General features: G+C 36.8%; 1 protein-coding gene across 2 annotated transcripts in view; it reads left to right on the plus strand.

Annotated features, from left to right (window-relative positions):
• The window catches only part of SHPRH (SNF2 histone linker PHD RING helicase), a 60,107-nt gene extending 41,206 nt beyond the window's left edge, over positions 1-18,901 (plus strand). Inside the window, exons 22-30 of one of the 2 annotated variants that reach the window (XM_068400984.1) lie at positions 2,963-3,106; positions 3,355-3,456; positions 4,322-4,393; positions 6,169-6,357; positions 13,420-13,512; positions 14,070-14,156; positions 14,614-14,792; positions 16,889-16,969; positions 18,195-18,901. In XM_068400984.1, the coding sequence (XP_068257085.1) occupies positions 2,963-3,106; positions 3,355-3,456; positions 4,322-4,393; positions 6,169-6,357; positions 13,420-13,512; positions 14,070-14,156; positions 14,614-14,792; positions 16,889-16,969; positions 18,195-18,291 (1,044 nt within the window). In that variant the 3' untranslated portion in view covers positions 18,292-18,901. The remainder of the gene's footprint in view (positions 1-2,962; positions 3,107-3,354; positions 3,457-4,321; positions 4,394-6,168; positions 6,358-13,419; positions 13,513-14,069; positions 14,157-14,613; positions 14,793-16,888; positions 16,970-18,194) is intronic. The other variant, XM_068400993.1, reaches the window with a different exon arrangement.
• The last annotated feature ends 5,449 nt before the right edge of the window (positions 18,902-24,350 follow it).

Raw genomic sequence — 24,350 nt, forward strand, 5'->3', positions numbered from 1 at the left:
ACATGAACAAATCTAAGTTGTATTCCTGAAATTAGGGTTTGCCTACGCCAAGCTTTTTCACAGTGCTTATTACAGGATTTGATTTAAAATGGTTTGTATATCATTTAAGAGTTCCTAAAAGCTATCCTGTCTACTAAGCAAATTAGTAAGCAATGTAATTGCATCTATTAAGACAGTATACACATGTAATTAAATGTGTTTCTTTAGTTAAATCAGAATGTAGAAAGACTCAGCACATCAAATGTTGGTCCATTCTGTAATTCAGTTTACCTTCACTCTTGTGCTAGCTACAGATTACCTTTCACTATTGCTCTATTTCCTGGATATTGTTTACTACATAATGTAACCTGAAATAATTAATCTCCTGTTGTTTGGATCAGAGAGAACTACAGGAATATACTGTGTGGCTTTCTTCATGCATCCTTGTGTGTCTGTGTTTCTGTGCAGTGAATACAGTGATGGAGAAGAGGAAGAGCTGTTGCACACAAGGGTCTCATCCTGTCCTACAGCTTAGGTGTAACGAAAAGTGTTTTCTTTTGAATGCTTCTCCTTCTCATTTTTAATTAACACAAACTTCAGCTTCAGTAGAACACACTTGGTACACTAGTTTCAGGTTTATTAACTCTTTTGTATGTGCTTTTTTTTTTAATGTGGTCTGACATCAGAGGAAATTCCTGTTCCTTGAAAAGTCTTCATCCCTGTGATCTTTCTCCCAGGCCTTCTCTTTCATGATTCTAGGAAATTGTCACTTGCTTTTTCCTAGGAGGTTTTGAAAAAGCAAAGATACTTCTTGCAGAAGTATGCTATCCAAGAATTTAAACCGTTGTTATTAGCTTAGTCCATAGAAGAAGAAAAGATACTCTGGAGAGTGATTTGCTTTATGTATCTTAGATTAACTAGTGTAATTCAGTCCATCTCTGTTCTTCAATAGACTTGGTTATTGACCACCTACTTTCCTTGAGTTGGTGGAGCTACTTAGGAGTGAGACTTCATCTGGAGCCACCTTAAAAAAAATTACTAGGTTACAGCGTAACACAGTGCAAAACCTTTTTAAACAAAACGGCATCTCAATCAGCATTTAAATATCTGATAGTTAGTTATTAAACACCTAATAAAGTTGTGCTGCTCTCACAAAGTCAGGTCAGTTGCTTACGGTATCAAAATGCTGACTGGAGAATCATGAAGTTCTCATGCTTCATTATTTTATGTGCTCGGCTTGTAACAGTGCACAAAAGGAGGAGGACATAAGGTAACCAGTTACCAAGGCATTGCTATGTGTTGAGGATTTGCTGCTGCAAGAAGGGAACACAGTCTCTTCATCTTCTTTTACTTTAGGAAACAAAAGGTGGGACTAATATGCCAATGAGAATGAAAACAGTGCCATTATGATTCCATCTGTCATGACTTTGAAATACTGATTTGATTGTCTGTACTACTCTGATCTACATGGAGCTAAAGGGGTGATCCTCTGTAAAATAACCCTTAAATCTAAAACAAGCTTGCATTAATGACCAGAAATTGGCCTTTTACACCCCACCCAAAACTAACGTATTTGTTAAGATAAAAAAGAAGCACAGACAATTTGTGTTTAGGTCTAATGAATGATAAATGCTCTGAAAACAAAAGTGAGAAGATTTTTTTGTTGTTGTTTCTTAGTCACACAGACTTTTTAAGAAGCTTTGTGCAGTTCAGACAAATGCTTAATATGCACAAACTTTGACTTGAAGGGGAAAGCAAAAGTAACAGCCAGGCTTTTCCATTAGTGAATACTAACTGAAGAACTTTTATGCAGGCTTAGTGAAGGAATTATATGATATGAATACTTGAAGGCAGTCCTGGGATTTCTGAGAAAGCATCTGGTGATAGTAGAATTAAATTATTAATATCACGAAAAGGAAACTTCAGTTACTGCTGATGTTACTTGACTTAGGCTCTTGGTTGCTGGTCTAAAGGCTTACTAATTTGCTTTAATCATGCTCTTTTTTTTTTAAAAAAAAAAAAGACAAAGTAATTGTAGCTTAGTTTCTCCCTAATTTTAGTTTCGTTTCTTTAGTTTTGGGGGAGTAATCTCCTTTCATCTTATTCTCTGTCCTTACCCTATATGCCAGGTTTAATACACAGTAATTTTATGTTTGTAATCTAGGCATAGCTCAAAACAAATGCTTCAGTAGTCTCTGTTGAGCTAGAAGAAAAACCCCAAACAAAGAAGCAGCACACCTCCCAGCATATGAGTGTTTAGAAATATATTTACAATTGAAAAATCAAAAATCAACAAATAGTAATTTTTGGCATTTGCAAAAGGTCTTGGAATTTCAGTAAGATCACTGAAGATTTTTTTATAAAATAAAATAGTGGAAACTTGGGAAGAAGTGTTTTACAGTATTATCAGTAATTTAAAAATAATGTCAGTTTATATGTATAGTATACTTCCAGTTGTAGCCATTTCTTTTGTAGAAAGCCAGAATTTACTTTTTCTTGGGAGAATTGAATCTGATGTTATCTTCACCTTGTGCTCGTCTGTGCTTTTATCAAGACCACTCAAAATGTTAGCATTTCTCTAAAACATACTTCATCTTTAAGAAGCAGTCTTGGTACTATAATAGCTAACTGTTTAAAATTGCTTAATCATTTTTCTTTATTTTATTCAGCATTTGCTTAGTCATGCAAGGCATTTTGTTTCTGAATTTTTAGCTGCATTAGTTATTGTAATAGTAATATTTGTAGAAGAAACGGGAGAGCTATTTATGGTTGTTCATAAAGAGAGCCTGCAAAAGAAAGCAGGCAAGGTGATCTCTATACTGTTTGTTTTCCTTCATTATTTGTTGTTGTTGTGGCTGAATTACTGTAAAGAAATATTATCCCTTACTCCAAAAAGATTTTCACATTATACATTGTATGGCAGAGTCATATAAAGGGGACTCAGTTCAGTTCTGCTGCTAATTTGTTTAGGCTTTTCTTACAGTTGCTTCATGAATATTGGATGGTACTGAGGGATCATGTGTCTGCTATTGATGAACTGGCAATGGCTACAGAACGGCTGAGAGTGCGTCATCCTGATGAGCCAAAACCAAATCCACCAGTTCTCCACATCATAGAACCACATGAGGTAAAGTACTTGGCAGGAAAGAGATCTTTTTTTCTCTGAAAGAACCTACCTCCTACAAAAGAAAATCTGTATCTAGATCTATGTATAAGGTCTACAACAGAATGCTATCTACAGAATACAGTTCTTCTATCTATTTCCAGTAAACTATTCAGTTGAATTTTACCAAAAAATGAACTTAAGCCTTATTGTAAAACTTAACTCTTTTTTTTTTTCTTTTTTTAAATACATGTTTAATACTGTTTCCATAGGTAGAGCAAAATCGAGTGAAACTTTTGAATGACAAGGCAGTTGCCAAATCACAGCTTCAAAAGAAATTAGGACAACTTCTGTATCTCACTAATCTGGAGAAGGTAAGGTTTGTTGTTTCTTAGTCTTAACCAAAGTGATGTATTCTATTTGCCTAGTAGAAGAAACCTACCATTATTCTTATTTAAAACTTACATTTTAAAGAAAACGTATTTTCTGTAAAGACTCATTACATGTTGAAATACAGTGTGTTGCTCTTTGTGTTACTGCATAGTCATATTATTTTTTTATTTATATATTTTGGCTATTTGCTTAATTACACAGTTATAAAACTGTGAACTCGTTTTAGATGGTTAAAACTTTTGTTAAAGTTAACTGTGCCATGTTTAGTAGAAGCTTTGTAAAATTATGTACCTCTCCACGTATCCTTGCTGTTTTACAAAGAGCTTACCTTCTTAAACAGAAGGACAAGCAGGTCTGTAAAAAAACAACCAACCAACCAACCAACAACAAAAAAAGGGTTTGTCTGTTTTGATTTTTTTTTGGTTCTATGTATGTGATGTTATTTTAATCATAGTACTCAAGTAAGTACAATTATGCTTAAGTAAGCATAGTTAAGCATGATTAAGTATATCTAAGTGTTTTTATAACAATGTAAAGCTGATAGAAAATATGAGGAGTTTCTTGTTTGAAGCTTGTGTTTTCCCAGGATTTTTCAAAGCTGTAGTAGAGATGCAGATGCTATATGAAGGACTGCAGTATGAACAGTGCTCCTTTTACTTACCTTAATTTACATATTTTTTAACTCCTCAAGATAGACTTATTTATTTAAATGATGTTTTTTAATTTGCTCACACCCCCTTTTTTTTAAAGACTTCATTATTAATTTTTTCTACAAGCTTGTTTTAAATATAGAATAACTTTTTATTTGATGAAACACAAAGTTTTTTTTTTTTCTTTTCTTTTTAGTCTCAGGATAAAACTACTGGGGGAGTTAACCCAGAACCATGTCCAATCTGTGCACGTCAACTGGGAAAACAGGTAAGATGTTTAGTCAGCAGGTTTTGGTTTTAGATCTGAGTCAGTTGTGTGTCAGATTTTCAACATGTGATTTTAAATGAATGTTGTGTTGAAACAGGGGAAATAAGCCCTTTCCTATAATGTGCCAACCAGCCTCTCCCCTGAAATAACATCTTGCTCAGATGCAAGCACCTCTACTGCCTTTAGCTGTTGACATCAATGCTTAAGTGTTTTGACAGAAGTATTCCAAGAATGTGTGTTGCTGATTGTTTTATAACCTCAAGTTTTGATTTCATACTTCTGTCAGAAAAATTTCTTTACCATTTATAAGCTAATAGAATGAAGAAATAGATAAAATCCTGTAGTATGGTACTGTGTTTTACTGTAACTGCTCTTATTGATAGTATTTTTTTTCTTCTAGACTTCAAAGAAATGGATATTAGCTACTTAAACAGTAGTAAAAACCAATAGAATAAAGACTGGCAATTTGGATTTCTTTCCCCACCACTTACCTCCTGGACTGCAGGAGTTGAAATTTAAGTGAGATTTAATCAAAACTGATCTATATCATAAAGTACAAAGCCATAGTTTATACATTACTTACCATGCATTAGGTATAAACAAGAAAGGACTCCTGCACAGTCAAACTAAATTGGCTCTTTTTTAGGGTACCTATTTTAAGGTGTTTTACTTCTGTTAGCTAAGCTTAGACATGTGTAAGCTTGAACTGGTGTCCTGCCATGTTTCCAAAATCCCCTCTATGCTCTTCTTCCAAGTGTGATACAGTTTTTCACACAGTACAGTTGTTTGCCCTGTTAACTGCCATTATGCTTCATCTCTGAGCTGGAGGAGCTCACTGAAAGGAAAAATAGTCTTTTCTTTAACTTTGGCCCAGACTGCCACTTGAGATGATAGTAGCCATCACGTTGCAAGCAGCTTTTAAAATGCTTTGCATTGCGTTTCTTCATGATTGAAAGAACCTTACAAAGCCTAAAAGACCTTTCGCTTGATAATCAGTCATTTAGTCAATTCCCTCTGCTACTTAGACCCATGAAAACGGTTTTGTTTTTTCCTCTTAGAATGGCCTATAGAACAGACTAGTGCAGACTAAGACCCTATTTCTAGGTGCAAAAACATTGGTTTACAAATTATTTCTTTGTTAAGGAAGGTCACAGCTGACATGTAGATGTTCTAGGCTCTCAAAGGAAGGACAGCTTCTGCAATGCTATCTTTTGTTTCTAATGTATTCTGTTAAAAAAGATTAAGCCTCTCTGTTCAAAATCTTTTTTCTTCTTAAATCCGAAGATGTTGTCTAGGACTTAACAATACATAAAATTAAAGCACTTTCTTTAGGACTTTTTTAATAAAGACTGATCTAGTATGAATGTATAGATAGACTTTTACAGAAGGCCAATACAAACATTTGTGTAATTTTTTTAAAATGTTGTAAATACTTCATCTGTGTACTTAACCTATGCATTAAGAATCATCATTCATAGAAATGAAAGACTATAATGCCTTTCTTCAAGTTTAAAGCTGGGGAAATGCAAAAAAAGGAACAATAAATGCAGAGAACTGCTGTGGATCATGAATCTTTCTGTGCTGGAAAACTTTGAAATCCATGCTTTTTAGCAGCTGGAGTGCTAAAAATTCTAAAATTCTTCAATTTTAATCTGATGAGTTTCATGAAAATAATGTTTGTATGAAAATGTAATTTATCATGTATTAGTACACTGTTTTTCTTTTGCATTGATCCGAAACTGATACTGTGTTGTTTTTTTTAATTCTCTGTGTAGTGGGCAGTGCTGACTTGTGGACATTGTTTTTGTAATGAGTGTACAGCTATCATCATAGAACAGTACAGTGTTGGCACCCGCCGGAGCTCAATTAAATGTGCCATTTGCAGGCAGACAACATCTCATAAAGAAATATCGTATGTCTTCACTGCAGAAACTGCAAATCAGGAGGATGATATCCCTGTAAAGGTACGTTGTTTACGTGAGCTTTGTGGCCCAAACTTTCAGCAGTGCATATTTGTTGTGTTTTGTTGCATACTGCGTTTAGGCAGACAAATTTACTATACAGTTTTACAAGTAGGTTCACTTTTCTAATTAGTTTCATTTATAACAGGTATAGTTCTTTTTCTTTTGAATTGGACATGATGTATATAGGCCTTTCTTATACTGTAATCAATGTTTTGCATCCTTCCCCCAGGAAGGATACATGTTTTCCTGTCAAGTAAAAGGGGTTTCTTGTTTTTTGTTTGGTTTACGTTTTTTTTAACTTAACCTTTACACACCTGTTAAAGTAATGCTGTCTTGGGGTGTGTGGGGGAGGCACAGCTTTTGCTGAGCTTTAGTTATGACTTTTTTTTTTAAGCATTTGACACTGGGTAGAAACAAATGCTGTTCGTGTGCAGGATATTTGGTTTTTTTGGTTGTGGTGGTTTTGGCTTTTTGTAGCTAAGGAGAAATGGGGCTTTTTGGAGGCATAGTTTTGCTGTGTGTGCTTGAAACGAGTAGTTTGACAAAGCTACCTGTATTATAAAGCTGTTAGGATAATATAAATATTTTAAATTGGTAGGTCTTCATTGTTAGCCAGAGAACGTAGATCCTGATTCTGAATTTAAGATTAGTCATCTGGAATGTTTCTTGAGCTACCTGAGTAGTAGAATAGTTGTTTTGCATTTTGCATATTTATGTAATATTGTCTGTTATACAAACCATAATTAGGAGAAAAAAAAAATGACTTTTTTAATAAGGGTGAATGAACATTAAAAACTTATATCTAAGCTTCCTCCATCTAACTTGTCCACTAATAAATTAGTGGACAGGTTCTGATGAGTATATTCAGTAACTTGACCCAAAGTTTATTCAGTAATAAATCAAATCACACTGGAGAAAATAGAAAAATTTTAATCCCGTAAAATATTATTTGTCAAAACCAGTGCTTTTCATTGGAACCTGTTGACCATGAATTTGTTCTTTGGAGAAAGGTTTCTCTGGTGTGATGTTGGGGACATTCTCTTTTCTTTTTCCTACAAGTGTATCATCAATAACATGGTTGTGAGGCCACTTTCTTCGTGCTCATCCTCAATTCTTTTGATCTAGTTGTGTGGTGTAAGCTTTTTCTCTGTATTCTAGATGAGTGTTGACTCAGCTGGATACTCTGCAACAGTATTCTTTCTGGATTTTTTTGTTTGTTTCTGTTTGAAAATTCAAAAGGAAAACTTTGGAAAAACTATTAGTGCTGCTTGCCTGTCTGCATTTTAAACTTGTTGGTATTTGGTTAAAGCCTCACTGAGTGGATTCATATACCTACTGAAAAGATGATTGTTGAATAAAGAGTGACTTTTGGTCTTAAAATGGCTCCCTGGCTGGGCAATTTCTTTCTCAAGGCTTTCCACTGAAAATGTCTAGCTCTGTTGAAGACTGGTAGCTATATTTTCCACTGTGACTTTCTGTGTTTATTTCTTCTAGCCTGGCTTTCTAAGGAGATGTAGTCTTTTCATTGTACTATCTTAGACTTCTCCCTTAATTTAGCAACCTATTAGATAATTTCAAACAGCTTGACAAAGTGTCTTGAGTTTCAAAGGTAACTAATTTTCTACAAGTCTCCATATGAAGTATGTCTCCTACTTAGCAAAATACTGTAGCTTGACTTTCCCCTTAATACAAAAGTTCAAGTCTGGGGAAACTTTATTTGTAACTTGTGCGCCTTCCTAATGATAAAAGTTAATGAACCTCTAGACAGAAATGTGTAGGAAACCAGTCCTGATTGCACTGTTTTATCTGCTTTTCTTGGTAACTGAGGATTTTCATTGGGTTGAAGGCAGGTGTGGAGGAAGAGACAGCATCTCCATGAGTCTTTAGCAATACTGACACACATGTAGTGCATAGGTACATTTTTGCTTTGCACTAATCTGTTACAGAATAGTGTTAAACCAAAATCCTGTGGTTATTGCAGTTGTGGAAAAAATAGAGGATTCTAGACTAAAATGCAAAGGTAAAAGACTAAGATTGGTAATACTTTGATTTAGATTATACTGCTATCTTTAATTAAAATATGATTATAATACAGCTGGACATACCAATCATAGTTTAATCTGGTTACTATAGTTAAAACTAATAACGAAATGGGCCAGCAGAGTTCCATGGTGTCTGTGCAAGTCTGCTTGAGCCTTGCAGGTGTACTAGGGTTGCTGACCTGTACTGAAGTCAATGCTACCACGTTCACACTAGTTATGGCAGCCTCCCTGGACAACTGGAATTCCATTTTACAAGTAGATGCTTCCTAAGTCAAATTAGGCAACCATGTTGCCATGTCATGTAGGGAGAAGATTAGAAGGGCCAAAGCTCAATTAGAGCTTGATTTGGCTGCTACAGTCAAAGATAACAAAAAAAGTTTCTGCAAATACATCAACAGCAAAAGGAGGGTCAAGGAGAGCCTCCACCACTTGCTGAATGAGTAGGGTAGTGTAGTGTCAGGGGATGAGGAAAAGGCAGAGGTGCTCAGTGCCTTCTTTGCCTCGGTCTTTAATGTCAAGACCGGTTGTCCTCAGGAGACTCGGCCCCCAGAGCCTCCCCAGTTAGGGATGAGGGGCTGTGTGAACCCCCCGTAATCCAGGAGGAGATGGTTAGTGACCTGCTGTGCCAATTGGACACTCACAAGGCTATGGGCCTGGATGGGATTCACCCCAGAGTAATGAAGGAACTGGCAAATGAACTTGCCAAACCACTCTCTATTATCTACCGGCAGTCCTGGTTAACTGGAGAAGTTCCAGCTGACTGGAAATTAGCAAATGTAACGCCCATCTACAAGAAGGGTCGGAAGGACGATCCAGGGAACTATAGGCCTGTCAGCCTGACCTCGGTGCCAGGCAAGGTGATGAAACAGATCATCCTGAGTGCCATTACATGGCATATGCAGGACAATCGGGGCATCGGTGCCAGCCAACACGGATTCATGAAAGGCAGGTCCTGCTTGACCAACCTGGTCTCCTTCTATGACAAAGTGACCCACTTAGTAGACGAGGGCAGGGTTGTGGATGTAGTCTATCTAGACTTCAGTAAGGCATTCGACGTTGTCTCCCACAGCATCCTCCTAGACAAACTGGCTGCCCAGGGCTTCAATGGGTTAAAAACTGGCTGGATGGCCGAGCCCAGAGAGTGGTGGTGAATGGGGCAAAGTCCAACTGGCGGCCGGTCACTAGCAGTGTTCCCCAGGGCTCAGTTCTGGGGCCGGTGCTGTTCAATATCTTTATAGATGATCTAGACATAGGGATTGAGTGCACCCTCAGCAAATTTGCAGATGACACCAAGCTGGGTGGGAGTGTTGATCTGCTGGAGGGTAGGAAGGCCCTACAGAGGGATCTGGACAGGTTAGATAGATGGGCTGAGACCAACGGCATGAGGTTCAACAAGAACAAGTGCCGGGTCTTACACTTCGGCCACAACAACCCCATGCAGCTCTACAGGCTGGGGGAAGAGTGGTTAGAGAGCGGCCTGGTGGAAAGAGACCTGGGGGTGCTGATCGACAGCCGGCTAAACATGAGCCAGCAGTGTGCCCAGGTGACCAAGAAGGCCAATGGCATCCTGGCCTCTATTAGGAATAGTGTAGCCAGCCGGTCTAGGGAAGTGATCATCCCCCTGTACTCGGCAGTGGTGAGGCCACACCTTGAATACTGTGTCCAGTTCTGGGCCCCGCACTTCAAGAAAGATGTTGAGGTGTTGGAGCGAGTCCAGAGGAGGGCGACCAAGCTGGTGAAGGGTCTGGAGGGTCTGACCTATGAGGAACGGCTGAGGGAGCTGGGGTTGTTTAGCCTGGAGAAGAGGAGGCTCAGAGGTGACCTTATTGCAGTCTACAACTACCTGAAAGGAGGTTGTGGTGGAGTGGGAGTCGGCCTCTTCTCCCAGGCAGCTAGCGATAGGACAAGAGGACATAGCCTCAAGCTTCACCAGGGGAGGTTCAGGTTGGACATTAGGAAGAATTTCTTTTCAGAAAGGGTTATTAGACATTGGAATGGGCTGCCCAGGGAGGTGGTGGAGTCACCATCTCTGGATGTGTTTAAGAAAAGACTGGACATGGCACTTAGTGCCATGGTCTAGTTGACAGGGTGGTGTCAGGGCAACAGTTGGACTCGATGATCCCTGAGGTCTCTTCCAACCTGGTTGATTCTGTGATTCTGTGATTAGATTTGAAGTAGTTGACAGCATGTGGCACCAGGGGGAGTAAATAGGCCATATTTTTAAGTGCTAGTTATTAGGACCTCACTTCATACTTGTTTTTTAAAAGATTATTTCCTCAGGTTTAGAAATATCACCTTGTTTCTAACAAGAAAATTTCAAATATATTTCACAATTATGTTAAAAAATAAATAGAATCACTAGATCTCATAAATAAAAACACAAGGAACATGTCATTTACTGTCCCATGTAAAGGGTTGTAGTGTTTTCTTGAAGTATTTCTGCATCAAAAACTTAAGGCAAAGCAAAAAGATGAGTTCTGTGTGAATTTTCATGTCATTTTGAGAAAAGCCCATTCTTATTTAATGAAAAATTAACAATTTACACTGTAGCTTCATTGTATGTACTATCAAAACAAGCAGCACTGTTAAAAAATTCTACCTCATATTCCTTTAAGGACAGTTAACAAACTTAACTATGGTTTCTATAGAATACTGAGGTTAAGATCAATATCTTGCTGTATATATACAAAAATTGTGTGATTTATTCAGCTTTTATATTTTCATCTGAACTTTCTCAGTCCCTTTGGTCTCTTTCACTATTTAGTACCTCTTTTTTTTTTTTTTTCCCCTTTGTTGTCATATACATCTTGCTCTTTATTGTGCCAGCACTAGCCATCTTAAGTTAATGCCTTAGATGCAAAAGGACTACTGTAAATGGGAGCATTTTATACTGAGAGAGAGATTACTGGCATCCCTGCATGTTTTGGTTCTGTAAAAGCTTCCAGTGTCTGGTCAGTATTGCAGTGGGCATTGCCAGCCTGTCATCTGAGACAGAAATTGTTTGTTAGAGAGTTGTTTTGATTCTTATGTGTGCTGTTCCATAATTAGTTAGAACTAGCTAATCTGCTTATAAATGCTCATCTGGATAGTCAACAAAATGACAAACTCAAGGTGTATGGGTAATGAGTGGGGTAACATTTTTTTAAAGACAGACTTGAAAACCAAGAACTCATAATAGCAAGGGTAGTTCTGTCAGTTTCATCTCTCCATAAATATTGAGAACAAAATGGAAATTTTTTGTGTGCTGTGAGTCAATTGTTAGTTCAATGACAAGTCTGATACAGTTCGTCTAATACAATGTAAGTGGAGGGATGGAGAACTTTGCACACTTAGTTATCTTGTTTAAAAACTAGAGCAAAAAGACTGTAACCACTTTGATCATTGTGCTGTTCTTGTCTTCACCATAGTTCCTCTGACTGATCTTGTACAAACTCATATTTGTAACACCTGAGCCACAGGAAGTCTGAAGGGTGGAAACAGCAACAACAGTGGCTAACAGCAGGGAAAAATGGGACCTGTGGTAAGGTCCAAAAAAAGTCTCTGAGGAAAAGAGTGTCAGAGCAGATTAGCAAGAATTGTCATCATTGAATCACAGATGAATGGTATCAGCAAAGGACATAAATGACCCTAGAATATATAGGAAATAACAAAAGTTAGTCTTGGATCTCTTAACTGAAGGTGGTTATGATTGGCAGGCAGCTGCTGTAGGGCTGCAAATGTGTCATTCATCCTTGCATATCATAACACCTACTGACACAAGCATTTTTAATTGTCTGTCTGACTTTCAGAAACAGTGTTAATGTCTACCAGGTGCAACAGAGATGTCATGAAAAAAGCTGGTTTACTTCTGTGTCTATGACACAGAGTTGGAATCATTATGGAAGACCCTGGGAAATAAAATGGTACTGCTTATTGCAGCCTTTGGTAAAACAGTCTGCAGAAAGTCTTCTACCTGTATTTCTAGAGCATTCATCTAGCTGCATAACATAGGAATGATCAAGCCGCCCAGAACTGGTTCCCAACTTCTGCTTAGACTGCTGACATCCTTCCCCACCAATTCTGCAAGCAGCATAACTTCAGTAAATTTGATCTGTCATTGTAGCAAGCCAACATAGTTAATTCAGTGTTCAGAGGACAGGTGCAGGCAGAAATAAAGCAATATTTGTCCAGCTGAATCTAGTGCAACTTGAAATTACTATGCATGTAAGAACTAGTAAAGAAATTAAATAAGGGCTTCTTAAAAAAACACATTAGGTAAAATTGCTGTAATACAAAGTACATACTGAACGAAATGGAGATTCTAAAGAACTGTTTCTCAGAATCCTCTTCCTGACTTAAGGGGAAAGGGAGGAGTACAGAAATCAAAGTGGAAAAGAAGTAGAATGTAGTATTGGATTGGTTAAACACTGAAATACTTCTGAATGCAGAATAAGAAGATGATTTCATTGCAGCATGCAATCCCTCAAGAATTAAATTAACTACATTTACCAATTTCTTATTATTTTAAATATGATTAACAAGCTTCATAGTACTGAGCATAAGTTTGGTGTTGCCAGAGTGAGAAACAAAAGCAACAGAACTAGCGTTCAGGTAGGTTTTTTCATTGCTAGTTTTCAAGAGGTGTGAAGGGAGGGAAATTTAAATGTGCATTTGGAAGATTTCTATAAAGATTGTGCCATTAAGTTAAACCTCAGGAGGCCTAACTGGCATGTTTGGTGCAACTGCACTGCTTGGACTATCCATTCTGCCGCATGCAGAACTATACAGGTATATCTCTCTGGCACTGCATTCCGTGTACTTCAGATGCTGTAATACACTGCTGATCCTATGGCAGTGCATTATAAGGGAGGTATAAAAGCAGTTCAGTGCTACTTAACCTACCCTTCCTCCAGGTTGCTAATTTTTTAATTTGTGTAAGATATGTAAGAGTCCTAATATAACATTATTTAATAAAACAGTGAATGTGGAAGTTGTTGTTTAATATCCTGCTTTACTAATGCTGTTCTTTGACTTTTCAAAGGGAAGTCACTCCACCAAAGTGGAAGCTGTGGTCCGAACACTGAAGAAAATTCAATTTAAAGATCCAGGGGCTAAATCCTTAGTTTTCTCAACGGTATTAATCCATTGTTTTCTGCTTGTCTTTGTGTGTGTGAGTTTAAAGCGGTCATACGATGTTCAGGAATTAGTTTAGCTACCAAAACGTTGAATCACTGTGTACAGCCACTTGATTGTTTTGAGAATTTGTAGGGCAATTCATGTAACTGGGATATGAACAATGATCGTAGTCAACAGATATAAAAGCTTGTTTCTTTAAAGGGCAAACACTTAGATTTATATGGGAGCATTAGAAATTCTAGCTATTTTTAAATGTAATGTCCAGATATTTTTGTTAAATTGTAAAACTGGTTTTATGATAGCTACCAATTTCTTTTATTCAAGCTGATCTTTTTAATTAAATTTCTTATTTAGTTTTATGAACTATTTTGTTCCTGGCACACAAATATTTTTCCTTTTTCTTTTTTTTTTTTATTGCAAATTTTGTATTTTGAAAGGCCTTTTTATCTATTCTTTCTTAGGGAAGTTAATTAGTATATTTTAGTTGTCATTGCTGTTTGATATGTTGAGTTACTCTTACTATGTTGTGTGATTTTTTTTTTCTTTTTTTTACAGTGGCAAGATATGTTGGACATAATTTCAAAAGCTTTGTATGACAACAACATGATTTTTTCTCAGATCAATGGAATTAGTAAATTTCAGGTACATAAAGAATATTTTTCTTAAAATTATTTTCAGTGAAGAAAAGTACAGTTCATAGAAGTTAATTTGATCCTTTTACTTTATTGCTTCATTTGAGAAACTGAAAGAGCAGCAAATTTGTTTGGCAGAAGCTTTGATCTCTACCTCATTAATTCTAAAAATCATAATCACAAAAAGCCACAATTTAAAGCCTTTGGAGATAAACAGTGCATTCGCTTTTGAGAAAGAAGCGTTGGCATGAATGTTGAGACACACTGATCAATGTTACAAGAAGTTCTTGTCTTCATGATATCCGTCGAGTATCTGTTCTGGGATGACAGGTCTTGGATCAGTCAGGCTGCAAGATTGTCACTCTGGGGCCTGTAGTAGCTGCTATAATTTCTTGAAAATATAGACATGTCCCCCACATTCTTTATTGAGGAACTTTTGTCATGTTGCTGTGATGTTTGTCTTTTAGGAAAATCTCTCTGCATTTAAATATGATCCCAACATCAATATTTTGCTGCTCCCTCTTCACACTGGTTCCAATGGGCTAAACATCATTGAAGCAACTCATGTTCTGCTTGTGGAACCCATTCTGAATCCTGCACATGAGCTGCAGGCTATTGGCAGAGTACATCGTATTGGCCAAACAAAGTAAGAGTTGAAATTGTCTTGAGTGGTTTAGATACGGTCCAGAACAGAACTGCATACTGTAATCAGAATAAATCTAGTTCACTGAACTTCTCAATTTTAGAGATTAGGGTATTCATAGGAATCCTGTTTTTAAAGATGCACATATAAAGGACAGAAAGATTAAAATTAAAAAAAGTTTGCTGAAAATATACAATGTGTATTTTAGGGAGTTCTACACGGGTAAGATGCAGAAGCAAATTGCATTTAGACATTTAGGAAAAGCATAGGCCCCTGAGTCCAAAATCCTGAAAAACTTTGTTCAGTTGCTGCCCTATTTCATGTGTGCTGTTGATGCCTTAGTTTTTAACTTTGAAGTTCTGCTTGTAAGCATGTCCAGAAATGTCTTAGCTTTGCAGGTCTGAGCAACTCACCATTTATGTCATATGTGGCTAAGTTCAAGCATGGCCTGTCCTAGTTTCCTTGAGAGGCTCCTTCTAGCTGGTCATTCCCAGCTCCAGATTAGGAGCTGTGTAAATTGTTGTGGGGTTTTGGGGGGTGTTTTTTTTGTGGTTTTTTTTTTTCCTGAAACTAATTTGTAGGATACGCTTTTTAGAACTGATTAGTTTTTAATCACAGTTCTGCCCTCACCTCTGTCTAGATCTTTTTGAAGACATTAATGAATTTGCATATCTCTTATTTGTTTCAGTGTTGTAGATTTTACATGAGTAGTACTGAACACTTAACAGAGGTTTTGGAAAGTTTGTCCTGAATGGATAAGATATATATGTTTTTCCTTAGGTTTCATGTGACTTGAAAAAGTAATAAAAAAACTCCCTGTACATGATGAAGATAAATAGCTGGAATCGATTCTGGAATAATAATATTCTAGAATAATAGAGGGTTTTGTATTCTGGAAACGGAGGCAAAGCAAGAGGGCATGAATGAGCATGTATGTGAAAGAATGTTTATGAACAGGTGGATATTTGGGTGTGTTGGTAAAGATTTTGAATTAACTGTGAGGGCGTAAGAAAGATTGATTGCAACAGCCTGCATTATTATTTTACATGATGCTGGCACAAAAGGTCTGGCAAAACCGTTTCAATAAAACCAGCAAGAATGTGTGCTGTACTTCTTCAGAATAAGACTTCAGCAAGGCTTATTTGAAAAAGGGCTGTGTTAATGTACAGTGAGCATAATGGAATACTCTGTTTATTTTCACTGGTGTAACTATTACCAGTTCAGTTGAGTTCTTATTTATTTCTCTTTTTTTTGGGTAGACATTTGCATATGAATTGCAAACTATTCCCCCAGAATTCCTCTGTGTAATGTCACCTGCCAAAGTTTCAACTTAAGATCTTAAAACCATCCAAGTACTTTCAAGGGTTCATATCTTGAAAAATGTTTATATTGGGGAGCCTGGAGTGATTTTTCATTTTTATCTTTGGAGCTGACTCTTTTCCGTTTCACTTTTTTGTGCCAGACTTTTCTTATTACAGCTTTCTTTTCAAAATTTTATTTTGTAAATGGAGTCCTCATTTTGTTTTATGTTTATTGACATTTTGTTTTTTATGTTTTACCAGTGTTTACAATTTCATGTTTACTGACTACAATTACTGACTTTTAAAAAAAAATTTATAGCTTCAAGAACAATATTGTTAAAACTTTGGGAATGAGCTTTAATTATCCATACACTGAGCTCTGTCTCTTACACTGCATTGTCACAAGTCAGTCCAAACATTGTATATAACCAGTGGGACAAAGTAATTTCTTTAAATGATGGGCTCTTGAGGACTGTTTGTTTATAGTAGGGACACAGAAAGCAGAACTTTGCCCAGCGTCTGCCTTAGGATTTTAGTTAATACAGCTTATATTCATTTAGTAGATGATTCAGCCAAGTGGCAGTGTGTGCTCTGGGAGGCACTAAGCATCCTTAAATGTCAGTGGAAATTGTTAATCACCTTGTAAGATTTCTTTCTTAAAATACAGAGGCATTTTTTCGGCACTCTTACAATAATTAGTATGAGACAAAAATGTGGTCTTGAACTTTGACAGTGACAGCATAACTTCTGCTCACTTCTGCTCTTGTGTTTTTGGTTTTTTTTTTTAAACACATTCAGATCTACCATTGTTCATAGGTTCCTGATAAAAGCAACAATAGAAGAGAGAATGCAGACTATGCTGAAAACTGTAGATAGAAGGTATGTGTTGAATGTTTTTTAAGACATCATTATTGCACTGAAAATGAAAAGGTGGTTCTCAACCATACTTTTATTAAAGTTAGGTATGCATATCTTACATATAAACTTCAACTGTTCTTCAAATTGTTTTGATTGACAAAGAAGTTTTAAGACTTGAAAAATTGATATTTTAACCTGGTTCCAGTAACTTGAATCTTAAGGATTTTAATTCTCTGGAGAATATTTTGGTTACATTTTGTATATTTTATTTCATAAAAGCCCAATTAATAAATTATATGTTATGATTTATCTTTTCAGTTTACCTATTTCCATTACTATGAAAGCATTACAATTAATGGAGTAATACTAAGCCTGCCACTGGAGTAACAGCATATATTATATGCTCTAGTATAGGACATTAATTCTTTCTTTCATTATTTTTAAATTCTACAAACCTAGCCTGTCAGTTCTGTGTCACACTGGTTGGATTTGCAGTCAATACAAGAGTTGTCCAGATGCTAGCTCCTAAGTCAGTCTGGTGTGCAGACACAGAAAGCAGTTTTCACTGTTTATCTTTTAAAAATCTATAAGCAATGTCTGGGAGTGGAACAAAAGTGGTATTTACATTCTTTATGCAGAAAGTATAAGAGGTTTGTACCTCTATGTTGTATACACATAACAAATCTAGGAGGAGGCCTTAGTTTAAGAAAATTGGTTATTTTTCTAGTTTTTTGGCTGTTACAAATTATGAGACTAAAAATTTACATGCATATCTTTGGCTATAGTTATGAAAGATTTCAGCTTTATCTTTGAAAGAATGATGTAATCAGTTCTTATATCTGTAAATTAGCACTACTTTTGCATATAAAATTCAGATAAATATAAAGTGGTTGAATGATCTAATGAGGGCTAATGTTTTGAAAGTAATATCAAACCTTATGCTTGGAAGCTGAAGCCAATCCCTTAAATGTTAAGAGGGCAAAGCAGATTATCCCATGTTCTGCTGCCTCTGCAGTGTTTGGTGTTGACCACTGCTAGGGACAGTAGATGGACTTTGCATCTTACTGAGAATATGCAAAAGAAGTAGCTGATCAGTGTACGTATTTTCCCTGATAGAAAGTGTGTTTTCCTGCTGAGCTTCAAAGCTGAACAGTTATTGGACTCTGAACCATGTGGTCTGTCTTCAGTGCATACAGCTTGTTACTTGATTCCTTCTCTGATGTCTGCATGCAATTTCTTCCCACAGCCACACGAGCTCTTCCATGAAACAGTCAGAAGCCTCAGTTTTGACAGTGGCAGATTTGGCTGACCTTTTTACAGAGGAAACTGAAGAACTTGAGTAAAAACACTGGTTTGGCCTAAGAAAATCAGAAAGTACCTGACCTAATAAGCACTGGTATATTATCCATTTGATCTGTCATTCCTGTAAACATCACCTAACATTTGTCTGTAACAGAGCTATTGGAAATTGGAAAGTCTTAATTGTTACTGTTTTATTCTGTGATGAAGGTCTTAGCAGCACGCACTTCTGATAGCACTGGAGAAAACTTGCACTTTGCACATTATACAAAAACATGGATTTTATTCCCAAAGAGCATTTGAGCTGGGTGCTAAAACTGAGATCTTGGACCCTTGGTTGAGAGGATTTTTACCATCAGGTTTGAATGGCTAGTAGCTCAGTCTGAGAGCAAAACTATGTGGGTGGTTGGGTGGGAAAGGGGAGCAGAAAAAAACAAATTAATTTTTTTTACTGTACAAAGATTGTTAGAAAGAATGGCTGTAAATTAATATTCTTCTAGAAAGGGCTTGTTAGCATTTAATGCAGAGTTACTGAACGTCTTATTGGTAACACTTTAAATGACTAATCTTTACTAATAATTTGGATATTTGTATTAGGCTTTAGATGTTCTTAAAGACTTGTGACAGTTAAAAATTTCATTGTTAATGCTTACTTACTGCAAATTATAATTAAATTATGCTTTTTGTATGTGTGTTGGTCTGGTAATCAGTTAAATACTTGAATTTACTGTACATGTTTTTACTTATTCTTGAAGCCATGACTAATTTAGTGCTTTGGTTAAAGAAAAAAAATTAATGTGTTTGTTACAGAATTTTTAAAAAATTAATTGGTTAAGCTGCTGATCACTCTATAATCATTTGATGCTTGTGTACATTTTCTCACCCTGATTTTTTTGTCTAGTTCTTCTCCTTAAAGATCACAGAATCACAGAATGTTAGGGATTGGAAGGGACCTCGAAAGATCATCTAGTCCAATCCCCCTGCCGGGGCAGGATTGCCTAGACCATATCACACAGGAACGCGTCCAGGCGGGTTTTGAATGTCTCCAGAGAAGGAGACTCCACAACCTCTCTGGGCAGCCTGTTCCAGTGTTTGGTTACCCCCACCATAAAGAAGTTTTTCCTCATATTTAAGTGGAACCTCCTGTGTTCCAGCTTGCACCCATTGCCCCTTGTCCTGTCAATGGATGTCCCTGAGAAGAGCCTGGCTCCATCCTCTTGACACTTGCCCTTTACATATTTATAAACATTAATGAGGTCACCCCTCAGTCTCCTCCAAGCTAAAGAGACCCAGCTCCCTCAGCCTCTCCTCATAAAGATGAAGCAATCTACATATTCAAAATAGATGAAATTAAGGTAGGCAGTCTAACTATTAGGTACCTAGTCTAAGTTAGATAATCAGTGGAGACAGATGAAGCTTTTGTGAAACTTCATCCTTAGACATGTGAGATCACTCTACCCATCTCTATTGACAGTAGAGAGTTTTAGAAAACAAATCTAGGCTAACTTTTAGACTGCAGAAAGTAGGCAAGATAAATTTTAAGCCTTTTGGCATAGGTTATGGATACATATTTATGTAACATCATTTCTGAAGGTATTACAGAACCAACTTCAGTTATGCAGTTGATGTTAAACACAATTTTGTGTTGAGAGACTGGGCAAATATATGCATAAGCAACAGGCTACTTCCCTCAAATTACAATATTTACTGTTTCAGTAGGCAATGTTTTTTGTATATTTTAGAAGTCTTACTTGAGGCTGAAATTAAAATGAGTCCTTTAAGAAATCTCATCTTAAAATTTTTACTCTAATCATGTCTGCTAAATAGATTTGCCATATAGTTATTGAGCTTCCTGAGATATGTTTTCAATCATACTACATTTGAGCTGCACCGTTTTGAGTATTAAGCCTGTCTTCATGGCAGACAAGTTTTCTGCTGCTGACAACAAATGTGAACGGAATTTATATGAATAACACTGTGTCAAAAAGTGGTTTTTTTGGCATTTGTAGTCTGTTGTCCTTCTGGACCAATTAGACACTTTGTTCTAAAGACTATTTGAGTAAATTTACAGACAATGTATCTTTTATTTCCCATATTTGTACTATGTATTAGTCTTATTTATACATTTTGGTTTGGATATTACTGATTTTTTGCAGATTACAGTTTGCAGCAAGGGAAGTAGGATAGATAGTAGACTTTTTTAAAAATGAGATTGATCAAACGGTTTGCACAGAGACTGTGACATGTCCATCCTTGAATGTATTGGGAACTCAAATGACCCTGAGTAACCTGATCCAGCTTCAAAGCTGGCCCTGCTATGAGTGGTGTGTTGCACCAGATGACCTCCATGGATCTGTTCCAGGCTGAATTATTCTACAGTGTACTGGAGATCGTGCTGTACAGACACTCCAGGAACTCTGAGGGCAGCAACATTCTGGTTTCCTTATTGTCCTCGGATAACTTGAATATTGTACGGCATAATGTGACTGAACAAGGAGCTGCTGTTCACTCTGAGAAATTATATATCTATGTTAAAAACTGTGGAAGCACATAGTGTTTACATTCATAGCTCCCATTTTAAATAACTAGATGTGGGAATAATAGTTGTCAGTGAATGTGAAGACAGAGAAGCAAACTGAAAAATATCTGCTATGAGAGGTTTCCCAAGCTCTGCAAGTTTTTGGCTTATTTATATAAAGACAGTGGTTTCATTGTTTATTTACAAAAATGTGGCTTTTGAATTCCTAAGCAAAAGCATAGCTTCTCATCAAGCAGTGCATGAGTCTTTAGTCCTGACTTATTTTTTTTAGGCCCACATAACAGCATGGAATGCCAGAGATCTGGTTCTTGGTGCTCTCCCCAACTGCCTTAGAGCACCAGGACCTAGACCTCTGGAGGTGTATGTTAAAGTATGTACACTAGTTGTGTTAAAGCACCTCTTGAAATTGGAAGGTTGAACCATTGGAGTATATAGCCTGTGTCAGTCTTCAAGTTTCACATAATACTAAGTACAGAGACTAAATTCAAATAATTATTTTGAAAAAGAAACCAAACTGTAATTTACCACGTTTTTGCCATGCTTTGCAACATTTAGTTTCTTTGACAAAGGTTTTCTTTCAGACATCTTAAGACACCTCATAAGGTGAACTTTTTTTTTTTTTTTTTCTGCTAAGGGTGCAGCTTGTATATCTGCAGTGCTTTTCTCTTATCAAAGCACAGTAAGCCTGTTTTCACAGTGCTGCCATGATTTTGCTCTTTATCAGGAGAACACTCTTTTGCAAGACAGTATCTTCACTGAGAACAAACTTTGCCCTATCATAATAGTTCCAACATACTCATAGAAATGGCATTTTTCCCCAGGAGACAGAAATGTATAAATACTGACTACAGTGTTTACATAATATTTGTGTGGATGTACCCACAGTCATGTACCAGATTCTTATGTGTTCTCCTGCTAACATATCTAAACATGATCCAGGTTGACACTATTGTTTATCCAGTGAAGTCAGTCCCTTTAAAAATGAGGCTCCAACTGATCACAGAGAACTCAGTACTGGCCTTTCATCTCTTACAGTTCCATGACAAATAATGTTGGGAGTTTTTTTAAATGTAGTCGGTGAGGATTTCAGGACAGGTTTTTCTCCCTGTATATAAAACTTCAGTGCCTTGTAGAACAGAGCTGTCATTTAGGTATCTGTAAAAGCTTGATGCAAACTAAGGAGTGTGTTCCCTTATGGTGTTAAATTGAGCTCTGTGAATTTCACTGTGGACCTTTAAATGAGTTCGTAAGTTAAGGTCCTCTTTGGTCTCTAAATCAGTCTCCGCCAGGAAAAGGTTTTCATCTTAACCTGTTAGGTAACTTCTTAGTGTACTAATGAAAGTCCTGGATACACTATAGTTTTCACGCAGGTCAGATACTACAAAAGAATATTTACCTCAGTCTTCTCATCCATATTAAAGTTGCATATTAAGGAATGGACATAAGAGTTGATGATGCTTTTTGTGAGACAGGTCTTCCAAAACCACTTTTCTGCCAATATCTGTAGATGTATTCAAGTTGTCTACCAGCAGAGCATCCTCTACTTCAAAAGTAGCTGTGCTTCAGTACAAATGTGAGTGGGGTCCTACAGAAGAAAAAATGCATAGTTGTTTCTGGTTAAAACCATAATTAGACATACTTCCTCTTGTAAGATTCTGTCTGGATTAGTGGCTGAGGACCAGTTAACAACTCCCTACCACTGTCTTTTCTGACACAAACAGTGCTGTCCTCTTTCCATTGCTTTTTGCAATCCTTATGACTACATTATGTTTTCCAGGAGTCCCAGAATTATTTGTTTAATTACCAACTGTGCTTCAGTTAAATTAGAGGGGAAAAAGTCTGTATGGATCACTCTTGCATTGACCAGTGTAAGAAAAATTAACCTTGAAATTTATTGTGCCCCCAAGGTAAGGAATTAGATGAGTTTCTAAAGGAAAATCTAGGTTTTTTCTAGCTATAAATGGAGCCTGTTTCTGAAGCTTAATCTAAAGACTTACTGCTTAAAATCTGTATGATAAGCTTTTCTACAGACTGAAAGGCTAGTTGCAAGGCCACCGTGCCTGTGGTTTTCTTCCTTTTTTGGTTGCCTGAAACAAGTAAGGTCTTTACAAGATTATATACTATAAATGTAGGTTAAAGGAATTTCATAATGGAGAAAAAAAGAAGGTCCAAGACATCCTTGTCTATCCTTCTGTCTGTCTATCTCCCTTTATCTGTCATCTACGCCCACCCCCAGCTCGCTCAGTTTCTTACAAAGAATTATTGTGTTTTGTCAGTGGAAGTAGAGTAAAAGAGTTATAATTCATAAAATGGCTACAGTAAAACTAGCTTACTGTGTCATAGGAAAAGTGTCAGGAGTAAAGGGAATTTTAGCCTGGTGTAAATTCTTTTTTGTACCTGTAATGTCTTCATTTACCCCTGTAGAAGCAGATGTTGAATTTCAGTCTGTTAACTTTTATATTTCTGGCTTTATGTTGTACAGCTGATATGTAAAAAGACCTGGTAGTCTAATTACTGAGCAATCAGTGAGGCTTACAAGTTTTTAGCTGTAAAGTCTATAGGTTTGGGATTCATAAAGTGCACCTGAACCACTGTCACAACTGCCGGTGCATCCACTGTCTTGTCTTCTCTTCTTTAGAGGAGGAGGAAAGAGTAGGTAACTATTGAATCACTGCAGTATTGAATTCAAGTCCCAGGCAGTCATTCTACATATTGTACAGTCATATACCATATAAAGAGGACAGTTAGTTGAACTTGTAGCTTTCAAATGTAGTTAAGGAATTAGGTCATCTGGGGGTGGGGGAGGTAAATGATGTAGAGTATCTAAGTACTAGAATAATTCTACTTAGAAGATTGGGATACAAGATATCTGAAAAGCTCTGGCTAAGTTTCCTTTTATATACAACATGTCAGCCTTCCAGGGCTTAAATTCCAAGTCCCTTTGTTTTGTGTATTTACAGATTTCACACAAGCAAGTGCCTGGCCCCATTCATTCAACTGGACACATACCAAATTTTATCAGTTTAGGAACAGATGTCATTATTTCCATGACGTAACATCTCTTGGTTTGATAGCAGCCTTCACATCAGGTAGAAACTACCTTCAAGATTCTACCAAGTGTAAGGTCTGACTGCTTACAGGGTGTCTCAAAATGTAAGTTGTTAATGTAGGCTGGCTTAGATAGTTTCTTTTTTTTTTTTTTTTTTTTTTTTCCCCCATGCTGCTTTTCTTCCTAACTATGGGGGCTGGTGAGATAGCAGGATTTATGCTATGTTGCTGTGAATTGTCCCCTCTTTACGCTAACAGGTTATCATCATGTGTCAAAGAACTTTGGCTGATCAATCTAGGCTTTCTCTTGACTATGTCATTTCATTAAGGAAGAAAATCTAGACTGCCTTTCTTGTTACCCTGATGGAGTTTTGTCCTTCACTCTTGGAGTCCCCTGAGACAGAGGATCACAAGTGTGGGAACAGTGACTTTCCATTTGTGGACACTGAAATTGTAAGGGACCAGCTTTATCAGCTGAATGTTCACAAGTCCATAGGGCCTGATAGGATTCATCCT

Source organism: Nyctibius grandis, chromosome 1 (assembly GCF_013368605.1).
Source record: "Nyctibius grandis isolate bNycGra1 chromosome 1, bNycGra1.pri, whole genome shotgun sequence".
In the NCBI taxonomy this organism is placed as follows: domain Eukaryota; kingdom Metazoa; phylum Chordata; class Aves; order Nyctibiiformes; family Nyctibiidae; genus Nyctibius; species Nyctibius grandis.